Here is a 12,602-nt window from a genome sequence, read left to right on the forward strand (position 1 = left end):
TTTTTTCTTTTACTCCGTAAGAAACGTAAAAAGTAATGTATACATATGTAAACGTTGAATTAAGAGCTACAGTTAAGCACGGTTCCATTTTTATTTTGTTCGCCCCGTGTATAGGTAAGACACTTTTATTAAAGATGGAGCCTAGAGTGTTTAACTATAAATCTAGTATCTCTGAAACGATATTAATACATGATAAGATATTCGGAAGGCTTACAATATTGGATAAGTTCATAAATTGTTCGTCAGCAGTTTTAATGCCGCGTGTCACGAAATATTTTACAATTATGAAATAAACATATCGCTCGGAGCAACAGGCTAAGTAATGAAGAGATGTATCTTTTGTCATACACAGTCAAATCATTCTGAAATACATAGATAATACAAATAATATTACGTTAAGAAACTAACTACGTATTCAGTAGCAAATAATAATTGATGACGTACACGTATCACAGCCATTTAAATAGCCTAGACTTTTACATTTACAAATGTTAACAGCGACGGGCAACAAAGGGGTAAATGAAACGTATCCAAAAGTAAATGAAACGTAACGGAAGACTGGATAATTATTTATCGCATTACCAGGAAAATATATTTTACCAAGCCAAATACGTTGCTCAGAGATTATCGTTGTCCACAGCATTCTCTCAAGGCTTAATTAAAAGTACGTCGACATACATATACGTACACAAATCATGCTTATAAATTTAGTATAATAATGTAGATAATAATTGTATAAGTAAGGCTGATTAAACGCGCACCTTTCCCCATTCGAATGCGATTGAATTCGTTCTCTCTCCGTTTTTGTTGCACCGACAATACTGTCGCTCGTATCTCGAATTGCATCCGCGGTCAAAATGGATTCTATCGTGTCGTGCGAGACACTTTAATAAAACGGAGAGAGAGAGAGAGAGTTCAATCGTCCAGCGTTCTCCGTGTAAATGATCTTGCGATGATGCGTAGGACTAGGTATTCAATGATTTCAAACTTCTTCCTTCTAGTTTTAGAACGTGGCAGTAGAATAGTACACCCGACACCTTGCCGCAAAGATGGAGTAACTCGATCGATTCCAACCCTTTAAATATTACCATCCAACCGATGATGCGTATATGTTATTACTTTCTCGTTTAACTAAAAATGTCTCTTCTTTTTTTCCCCCCTTTCTTTTCTTTCTCCGTTATCACCATACGAAACTGATAAAATAAACATCCCTTTTAAACAAGTTGACCGCTAATGAAACTGCAATTTTCGTTTATATAAGCGCAGAGAGAATCTCACTCTGAAACATATGTACATAGGACAGGCGTTTATGAAATTGAAACGTCTTGATAATCGATCCCTCGAGTTATTAACCGCCCTTGCTTCAAGGTAAAGTAAGGGTATCGGATGATTGATGTATCTTAACAATTATCTATCTGCTGTGAATATCATGTCGATGATGTAAGTCTAATCCCGCAAAATCACTCGCATGAAATACGCCCCTCGATAGTTATTCGAAGCTAACTAGGGTAATAACTATGCGATTAATATAACTTTCGCGCGTTTCTTTCCTATCTGCCTTCTTTCTCTCCCCTCGCTAAATCGAAATCTCTCAGGTCTGCTCAAGCGTGTAAACGTGCGGCTTGCTCACGAAGTGGGAGGTGAACGTTTAAAAAAATGTACTCGGCTATTAGAATCTATTCGATGATTTATAAATACTAAAAAAAGTCGCTACCCTTATTACAAATCGTTTCTTTTCTTTTCTCATTTTTTCCCCCACCCCCTTTATAACACAAAGTGGGCGAGTCCGGGAGGGTTTATCTCTCCCAATTTTTAAATGTTACGCGCGCGAGCATGGTGTTTGCGCCCTTTATATTATTCAAAAGGATCCTTGGGAAATAATACTTTTGAACTTTGTCCCTCAAATGTTATTTATCGAGGATCGCGACTGGAACAGAGACGGGAAACTTCAAACGAAACTCTGAAACATTTTTATTGGAATATAATAGAATTTTTGTAAGACAGAACTTTGACAGAAAACTCTGTCGTTGAAATAATTTATTTTTTTTTAATTTAGAAAGATACTATTGTTAAACAAATCACTGTATTTGCAACGAAATTCTAAAAGAGAATGCGAATAATTTTTTCAATTGTTAGTTCGATATTATTTCAACTCACAATGAAAAATAACGAAAACTGAATAAAGTTAATAAACTGACGAAAATGTCGATTATGATATCTATTTATAAACACGGGGGAAACAGGGAAAGAGGGTTGTGATCCCGTTTCGATTTCGAATCTGGAGAAATTCGGTCCCGTTGAGGCCCTCGAGGACAAGGAATTCTACCGTCGTTCATCTGAATTGAAACATTCAAAGCTGATAATACGACTTGTCATTGAATGCATTGCTCTGGTCGAAGTATATTCACGTTCGTAATATTCTTACGTAATTGGTTTCGATACATCGGAAGGAAAGATGTGTAAGAAAATAAGACGTGTAAATGCACGTGCGATAGTGAGAGTCGATTCGATCGATGTAAATTATCTCACGAAAATGGGCTTCAAAGTTCTAGTGCTATTTTCATGGTAAATTTCATTTATTTTTAACTAATGTCGACTAGTGAGAACAAACTGTAAAATTTCAGTAAGTGAAGGAAGGTTGTCTACGCTATCTTCGTACTTATGAAACAATACTAACGCAGACGGAAATGAAAGCAGAAGTCGGAAGCAATGATGCAGATGGTGGCTTTAGTTGGTCCCGAACATGAGTTAGTCAGGTTTGTGTACAAATCTTTATCAATTGATAAATGAAATGTTTGAAGCAAAGTGCAAATATCTTCAATTTATCCTGACAATTGTAAGTAACATACTAATAAATAAATAAATTTCTAGTCATTCTAATCATAGTCTTTGCACCAATGGTGAACATTTTATTTAAAAGAGAAAACGAAGCAAAATTTGATATGAAAATTTTAAACGACGAATTACAAAGAAAGAAAAAAAAAAAGAAATAACAAAAATACAAGTTAACAAACGATTTCTGCACAAACCCATTCTAAAAGTCGCGCATGGAATCGTGTCGATCGTTGCATTACGGATCTCAGCTTATGGCAACGCTGCGCGTGTCGAACATAATATATGTATGTATGTATGTAACATCTCTCCCTCTCTCATTCTCTCTTTCTTCCCTTCACTCTCTCTCGTTCTTTCTCACTCTCTCACGTAGCATTTTAAACATTATGAGTTATTTATTAATCTATACGGCCCTACGATATACGGATGAATGTTCCTTTGGCAGTTTATTTACATGCGAGTTGAGCCACGGCGCCGAAAATATCATACGGCAACGAATTTCGATGTCAAGCAAGTCCAGTGAAGTACGGAACATTTTGAAAAGTTGTAACACGTTAAAATCAATAGACTTTCACTCGTGTAGCGTAGCAGCACTTTTCGAAAATGTTTCGTCTTGGATGGAGAGCGTCGTTGCGGATATTAGTAAGTTGAGCCTCCAAATTTTTGTTACAAATCGTTTAGGAGAATGTTTACAAACGGTACACGAGTATAAAAGGGTTCGAAATGTTACAATCTAACGTTCCCTCAATTTCTTACTTGCCCAATTTGAAGACGTTCGACCTTGATTGAAGATATTGAATTGTTTCAAGTATTTTATATTTACCTCATGCTTCATGATCAAATGAAATTAATTGCAGGACCATAGAGAAAGAAGTAAGAAATGATTTTAATAGAGTGTTCATTCATTGTGGTTTTAGAAAATTTTTTAAAGAATATCTATTGGAACGCTTGTACTATATATATTTTCATATCAATATAATGTTAGAGTTTATAACGAAGGATATTTGGATTTATGTTACATTATTTTAAATTCAATGTGAAATACTATTAAAAAGTGGTTTCTCTTTATGTAATAAGAAATGTTATAATAGTATACTATTTGATACTATTAGCATAAATAGTATGGTATTATAACAGTACTAGAATAGTGCAGTATAAATGTATGTATATTGCTATCATGAAATTATTTGAAACTTATAAAGTATTACAAGTATTTTTATATTATTATTTCTCAACTTCTAATTTCAACGAAACAATACTCTCCATTTACCAACATAATCCATAGCTCAACTGCAGCTACCGTAACCATGTTATTTACAGAAACAGTACGATCATATAATTGAGATATCTTGCGCTGTTAGTTCCATTTAATTTTGTACCCCCGTTTTCCTCGTCATTTTCACTGGCAGTGTCTCCCTTTGCCTCAACAATAGTATCTAGACGTTCCATTGTACTCCTTTGATGGTGATGACTACTTGATAAGTCACTCTCAGGCGTCTCATCCGAGTCTACATCAATCATATGGTCATTAACTTGAATTTTTACTACAGCATCTACTGGGTATTTTCCTTCATCGCTGGATGATGTTGTTCCCCTTTGTGATCCTACTCTACTGGATAATATTCTCTCATCCTTCTCACAACGAGGACAATTTTGACCATTTGATGAACCTTCGTCGCTCTGACATCTGAAGCATATTAAATCACCTTCGCTAGAAAAATCACAATGCTCACATTGAACAACTTGACCATTTCCATGACAGATTTCACAGACAGGACTGTCATCATCCTGCTTCAAGTCTCTGTCTTCATAGTCTCTTCGGTCATGTTCCTGTTCATACTTTTTGGACCAACTTCTTTGATAGTCTTGATCACGATAGAATGACCTAGGTGAAGAAGATTGACCACTATACTCTTGATCATGATATAATGACCGAGGGGAGGATATATGAACTGGACTTTTATATGTGCGAGAAGTTCCTGGTTCCTGAAGTCGATCATCAAAACGTTCCTCAACATATCTACTGGAATAGGAGCCAGGTGTTTGTGGTCTGTACGTGCAAGTACGGGTTTTTTGATCACACTCACTGCATAACAATAAATTTGACTTGCTGCCAGGCTGGGAAGCATAACCGTTACAAGTGCCATAATATTTCTCATCTTCGTCACTTTCAAAGAAATGTTGACTGAGGCTACCAATTGATTTTGTGTCGCTGGATCTACCAGAGATTCTAGCTCCTTCAGGCTCTTCCTTGTCATCTGCTGCATATCTATAACAAAATTTATATTTTATATATATATGAATGACAGAAATATGCTTGTACATTTTTATACAAAAATTTACGTGAAATAAAAATTCACTAGTGTTTCAGACTAACAACAAGTAATAAGATATACCTATCGTCTGTAGCGTCAGCCAAATAGTGTCGTATTCGCGCTATCTTTGTTTTGCCGCGCTCTCGCGGCCTTGTTTCTTGTTAAATGATACTTTCTCGATTTCTTTCATTGTTATCTTCTAAGCTGGAAGACGAGCTAGCACCGCAAATCTGCATCTCAATTTCAGCCAATCGATTCTCTACTTCCCACTGTTGTTGATTTAGTTTGGCGCTCATTGCTGCGTTTTCAGACTCCAAACAAATTAGACGTTCACGGAGACGTTTAATTTCGGCCAATAAAGCTTCGTTAGTGCCTAAAAGTGGCGTGGCACCTTCGACTAATTGAGTCATGCTGCTGGTCATGCCTAGAAAGAATAATATATATTTTGTTATTAACAAACCAATCAACAATGTTAATATAATAGTCAATTAATTTAGTCATATAACGTTAAAAAATAGTAATTATGTATAATTTGTTATTAATAAAAGTGTAACAGAAAGTATGAATTACTAATAAATGTTGTTTCAAATACTTTATGTACAATTTTCTCAGTTAAGTCATTCTTGTTCTGCATGAATGACTTCGTTTCCTATTAGATTCATTTAGGCAATATTTCCTTATTGAACTGTTTGCGATGATCTATTTACAACGAATGGATACTAACGTCACATATGAATTGTCGGCACACGTAACAAGTCTCTGCTCAACGTCCATTATACTTTTATACTTTTGTAATATAGTAATTACATATTTTGTGACATTGTGATCATAAATGACGTGATACTGATTTGATACTTTAAGAAACAAGCATATGTCACGAATTATTACATATCTCTCGACTAAGTAAAATATTATTCTATCGGACTATTGTATTGTACAATAATTATAATATTTGTAATATAAACTATGTGTTCAATATGTGCATATATCTAATTATATAATATATAATTTACATGTATGAAAGGACGTATCTACGTAATTAATGAAAAGCAGAGTTATTGGAATGTAAATGTTTAAATGTACAAGCCAATAACTCTTTAATCTTTTATGATTAATATCATTTTACGACATTTTACGAATTCAATGCTGCTGTTACATTCAGATTATTGATTACTTTTCTGCATTTTCAACTTTATTTTCTTAGTTCGTTATGCCATTAAGTCCATCAATTTTACGTAAAATACGTTACGTTTATTTACGTAAAATATGTGCAAAGTACATCAAGTATTAGATATTGATAGGTATTCTTATTAACAAATATACTTGTATTTCTTATTTATAATTACTTATGAATATGCGTGTAAGTTGAAAAAATTCAACAATAAACAAAGCACAGAGCAAGATACACATGTCAAATATGCGAGAAAGATAAAAAAATTAGTTATATCATATTCTTTTGCCTTTCGGCAAAAGATTTATAATTTATTATTATACGTATGAAGTTCAAAGTATAGTATAATATAATATCATTAAAAAAATTAACTTTCTTTCTATTGTTTTGGATTTGTTTCCTGCGAATGAAATTAAATGTGTATAAAATAAAATTGTTTTATTTCTAAAATTTCTGAAGGACAAATTTTCAAAATCAATAAAGTATAATAAAATATAATACGAAGAGAATACTTTTAGATTAATATAAATTGAAATAATAATTAAAATAATATTTATCGTGGGGTTTTATTTTCTCTTGTAAGAGAATAGATTTTGATGGTTTGTTAAGTGAACTTGTCGGTATTTATTATTTCGATTTAAAATAAGTAATAGTAATTTTATTTGATATAATATTCTATTCTGATAAAAGTTTAATTAATTTTGGTATACGCATACGGGAGATATATGTCTAAATAAAATCTCAAACGTGCATAAGTTAAATTTTAATTAAATAATTATGTTTAGATAAAAATTATTATAAAAGTTGATAGGCCGTTGTTGGATTTTTTAAGGTCTAAAAAATAATTTTGTATCATTTGCGTCTTTCTTTATTTATCGTAATTTGAAGGAGCGCTTTTTAGATAAATTGGAGCTAACATTATAGCCTAAATAAACTTTAAAGTATTAGTTGTTAAAAATCATTGATGTTTTTTAAATCGGTTTTTGTTATAATTTATAAATTTTCTTTCTTAACTAAAATAGAGTATAATTTTTTAAAAGATTTTCATAGTTTTATTGTATTTTCATTATGGGCGGATATCGATGGATTGAATTGAGAAATAAATTTTGAAACTGTTTTGAAGCGGATAAAGAGGTTGTTATGTGTGTTGGCTTTCTTCTTTTAATATTATGACAATATTAATATTGATAATTTTTCATATTATAATAGTATTAATTTTAATATTATGATAATATTAACATTACTAATACATCACGATCTCGTGATAACATTATATTAATTTATCACAGTCTCATTCAACTTAAAGTCTGTTTAGTGAATTTTCTCGAAAATGAAACTTCTCACAGAAAAAAAAAACTACCCCAAATTCCGAAATTTATTCTTACACGAAGATTCACTTCTTCTTCTAAGTATTCTGGCGACGGGATGGTGGCCATTTACAACCAATAAATCAGTGGATACCGCGCATCAAGCATGGAAACTTCAATTCCAACGGAAGAGGAAGATTCCTTGGTGATTTAACGTCCATTAAATCACGAAGGAAAAATGCGTTCAATCTGAAGGCCGGTGAGAGTTAAGAAAGAGAATCGGGGTCGAAGGATTCAGAAAGAGGACGTATATTTCCAGTCGGTGGCGTTCAAGATGAAATACTTGCCAGAGTGGGTGGATTGTCTGCCGGCGGAGGGCTGTGCGGTCGCGGATTGTGGTGCCCTGGCGGTTTGATCCTCGCTGCTGTGGCCGCTGCTGGTGGCACTCATCGGACTATCCATGCTCCTCGCAACGTTGTTCGCGTTGACATTGTTCCCGGTGCTGGGCAAACCGCGCGACGTCACGGGACTCGGGCTGGGGGAGAACAACGAGTGGCCAGCCGAGTACGCGTGAGTGGACTTTGTGTCCACCGGTGAAACCCACATCTCCTCCAATGGTATACGACCTCGTGACTCCACGAGTCCTGGCGTGCTTTGACATCGTCCCATTGCAGCTGAAAGTTCGTATCGTGGGCGTAAAATGTCACATGCCAGAGGTATGAAGTTCAGTCTCAGGAGGAACAGTGTTGTTTTTAGTTCTGGTAAGACTTGTAGTTCGTTTGGTAATGTGTTCCCCGTGTTATTCAGGAGTTATACAGACTGATTGTATGCATTCAATCAAATAAACGAATTCTGTTTGGGAGGAAGATGTGTGTTCAAGGGGGGTCATTGTATTGTAAAAGCTTACTTTTAGCCAGAGTTATGTAGAGATGATATTGTAAAAATTTGTTTTTAGTTGAAGTTATATAAAGTTAGATTAAGTAAATTTGCAGAGAGTTTTATAAAATTGTGTTGATCAAATGTACATATGTTGTTGTCTTGAGATTTTTTTATGTATTGTTCATGTTTTGATGTATTGTTTGTCTTTTGATGTGTGTACTTTCATATAACATGTATTGTCGTCCTTTATAATATTGTATTATGCTTCACGATAAAGTATTATATACTTGTAAAGTTTTTTGATACTTTAATATATCTGTATATTAATGTTAGTCAATGAGTGTATGAAATTTGACATTTATAAGTTTATACAGCCTCAGTAATTTCCTAATAATTATCATCCTCATGCCAATTTTATGTTAATGAAGATTTTTCTTTGGTTGTTTTCTTTACTTATCACTAACTTTTCTTTTATTCTTATATTCTAAGATTTTTCTTATATTCTTTAGTTGATGCTGCATGTTTCCTAAGAACACGTTTTTATTTAATATTTTATTAATATTTTATTAGTACTGATAGTGCTGATAATCTTTTAATAAGCAACACTATATTTATTAACAAATAGAAGAAGAAATAAGATAAATGTTTCTAAAAGTTTTTTGCATTATACTACACATAAACTAAAAATTCACTACTATGATTACTAATAATTGACATTACATAGTAAATATTATTTTAATATTTAGTAATAATTCTTACAATTTTAGTTTTTACAGTTTTTGGAATATTAAAATACTGTATATATAATTTCAATTACTTTCATACATTATAATAGGAGTTTTTTATCATTTACAATTTACATAATTTGTATTCGTGGGATGTGCGCGCGCAATGATTTTCTCTTAGGTAAAGATTACAGCGCTAATGAAGCGGTAAAATATGTAACTACTTATTGCGATATCCGATTATGATCGATATAATTTTCCATTATCGATTTATATTGGTAGAAATGTCAGTTTTACGCGGGAAGTGCAGGAAGAAGGAGCGTTATATAAAAGTTGTCAGGTAAAGTTCAGAATCAAACTTTTTATACTTATTTTCGTATTGTCGAATACGATTTAAGATAGCAAGTATTATTTAAAAGATTCATTACATACATATGTATATTCAATCCAATCATTGATGTTGATCAGAAATCAATCTATATGTATACAGCGTTTCAAGAAATACCAAACTTCTGTCATAGAAAAATTGTACGTATATATTATTTTGAATTAACATTGTATGATATATTCATGATTATATTCGTCAATGAAGCCAATCTGAAAATTTACGTAGAGATTACAAGATGTTTATTGCAAACATGTATTTAGGGTAAAAGGTTAGCATAAGTATTAAAGATGGCACCACTGAATATTATTAATACAATGGATAATATATACAAATATACAAATCATCAATAATAAAATATATTACTTACATTAAACTATTTTGTAATTTTCACATACGTTTCCAGATATTATCATAACCATCATAATCATGAGATTAGTCTATGAATCTTATATACAGTGTTAGTAAAATTTTAAAATGCTTCGTATGTTTCGTAATATATGCATACATGTTTCTACAAATATATTTAAAATTTTCTACTGAACTCTGTGCTAAAAAAGCATCGTCCTTAATTATGTATGTTCCATATTTATCAATTTAATCAATTACATTTCATTCGATCAAATTAAATTGGCGCAATATTGATATTCATGTATAAATGCATACGATATTTATAATATGCTCGATGTTGAAAATTCCCCCACACTACCTCACTTAACCTAACCTATCAAATTAGTCCACGAACGTGAACTTGTTCTGTTGTTGAAAATTAATTGCGTAATATTCGTCGTTCTTTTACCTTTTATATTCACGCTATTATTAACATTGTTTAATTAATGTACGTTTTTATTCAATAATTTGAATATATATTTCGTTCGATTTAAATAAGAAAGTGAAAATAACTTTTAGATCTTGTTGGATTTTTGCAAATTTTTTATAATAATATACTATATAATATAATAATAACAACAGATAATATTGTTTTTTTTTTCATATTAGCGCGCTATATTTTATATTTTATTAGTACGAGATAATATTTAAAATTCTAATAATAGATATTCAGAATTATAATTTTTATAAATTAACTTATTTGGATTATAGAATATTTATGGATACTTGATAATATTTGAGAATACTTTATACACAATGATATTTTAAAGTAATTATATATTTTTAGTATGATGTTCCTTCATTTGTTGTAAAATGAATTAATAATAAATAATTAGTATGATGTTCCTTCATTTGTTGTAAAATGAATTAATAATAAGTAATTAGTATTTTGAAAAAGCAATATTTTTTTTAAACAAGCATTTCATAGCTATTCATTTTTGTTATTTCAAATTTTCTGAACAATCACAATCACGTTTCTCAAAATAAGTCATCATAATTTATATTTTATTAAAGCTTCCTTCATCGTTCCTTCCTCTTCTTGTTGTTTTCTAGAAGCAATTTACAATTGCTAACACAACTTTGTAATACCTTTTTGTATTTTGAATTGAATATCATCATTGAAATATTTTTATTTAATTTGGTATTTTAGTATTTTACATTTATTTAGTTTCATTATTTCAACATTATCTTCTCATATAATTAACAGCGCTTTTAAGAACAAATTATAATATCCTATTCTTCATTACAGATCTCTCTCAGTGTTCGTTTCTTCTGTGGAATTTGACATGATAATTCAGACGCTGTTCTTCACATAGGATGAAATCAACACGGGTAAGTGGTTATAGTATTACGTAGAATTTTCGATGAACACGATTACATCCGTGAATAGTAACATTTTTTGTCTGTATTTTATTTATTATTTATTAGTTTAGAATAGGATTAGAATAATATTAATATGTGATGATTGAGAATATCACAGAGTATATTTATTACAATTGTTTGTAAAATCAAAATAGATTCAGTATAATTATTTGTATAGATAAAATATCAATACAAATGCATCTATATTATTTATACAAATAAACAGAATATAAATATTCAAATAAATGATGAATATTACGATGATTTCGTTTGAGTGTTTTGTAATAGAGAAGTTGAATGTCTTTATGAATATTAAAATTTTTGTTGGGCTATCGGCTATTTATAATAATATTGCATATTACAATCACCACAATTATTAAATAATTCTTTATAATTGTTCCACCGCGTTTTAATTTCTCTCGTGGGAGATAGTAATTGCGTATATAATCCGTCAGTGAAGGATGAGCTTTAACGATTAGGGTTCAAATAAAAGGTGGCTGATGTATTGATGAAGATGAATGGCTTCTGGAGCTTCTCGATCCTTTGCTTTAGTAGTGTATTTCGTTGATCCAGATGATTCATTGGTGGAAAATTAGGTAGACGTCTATACTAGTTCAATCTATCAGACAGTTTACTCCAATGCGATATTCGTTCCAAGAAATGAGGTCAAACCGGATGTGGATTTTTGAGAATTGTTATTTTATTTTAGGAGATATTCAAATTGTTCGTGAATTATATTCTCTATGTTATATTGCATTTTGTAATCTAAAAAGATATTAAGCATTTCATTAATAATTGTTACATATTTTAGTTATTTCAAAATATGTTTGCAAGAAATGTTGTTATTTCTTGTATATCTTTCCTATCTTTTATCTATATAAAAATTGGAAAATTTCAGAGTAATTTTACACTCACGAGTACATGAATTGACAATATTAAGACAGTATTAAGTATTAAAAAATATGGTAAAAATTTATGCAGGCACAAAACACAAAATTAAATAAAGAGTTATTTCGTTCGATAGCCAAATAATGAGATAATCTACAGGAAAATCATTATTATTACATCAATCCCATCTCAATTTATCATTTTTTGAAATATGTACGTCGAATAACATCCAAGCTATTTTTCATACATTCTACAAAAAAAGTTGCAAAAAGCAAAGAAAGAAAGAAAGAAAGATATCTCAAGAGATAGGACGTTAACGAAGAAGCCAAGGAGAATTAACCAAGGAGA

At 31.2% G+C, this 12,602-nt stretch overlaps 2 protein-coding genes across 2 annotated transcripts in view; both read right to left on the bottom strand.

Moving 5' to 3' along the window:
- Positions 1 to 3,838: 3,838 nt before the first annotated feature.
- LOC122535578 lies at positions 3,839 to 5,059 on the bottom strand. Its single transcript, XM_043667242.1, has 2 exons — positions 4,920 to 5,059; positions 3,839 to 4,717 (listed from the first exon to the last, which is right to left on the bottom strand). The coding sequence occupies exons 1-2, from the start codon at positions 4,922 to 4,924 to the stop codon at positions 4,147 to 4,149; spliced, it is 576 nt and encodes a 191-aa protein (XP_043523177.1). The 5' UTR covers positions 4,925 to 5,059; the 3' UTR covers positions 3,839 to 4,146.
- The window catches only part of LOC122535577 (cyclic nucleotide-gated cation channel alpha-3-like), a gene marked incomplete at its 5' end in the record, with an annotated part of 194,577 nt that continues 186,941 nt past the window's right edge, over positions 4,967 to 12,602 (bottom strand). The window contains 3 exons of the mRNA XM_043667241.1: positions 4,967 to 5,101; positions 5,229 to 5,571; positions 7,973 to 8,299. Of these exons, the coding sequence (XP_043523176.1) occupies positions 5,309 to 5,571; positions 7,973 to 8,299 (590 nt within the window). The remainder of the gene's footprint in view (positions 5,102 to 5,228; positions 5,572 to 7,972; positions 8,300 to 12,602) is intronic.

The sequence above is a fragment of the Frieseomelitta varia genome, unplaced genomic scaffold, assembly GCF_011392965.1.
Source record: "Frieseomelitta varia isolate USP_RPSP 00005682 unplaced genomic scaffold, Fvar_1.2 scaffold_739, whole genome shotgun sequence".
NCBI lineage: Eukaryota > Metazoa > Arthropoda > Insecta > Hymenoptera > Apidae > Frieseomelitta > Frieseomelitta varia.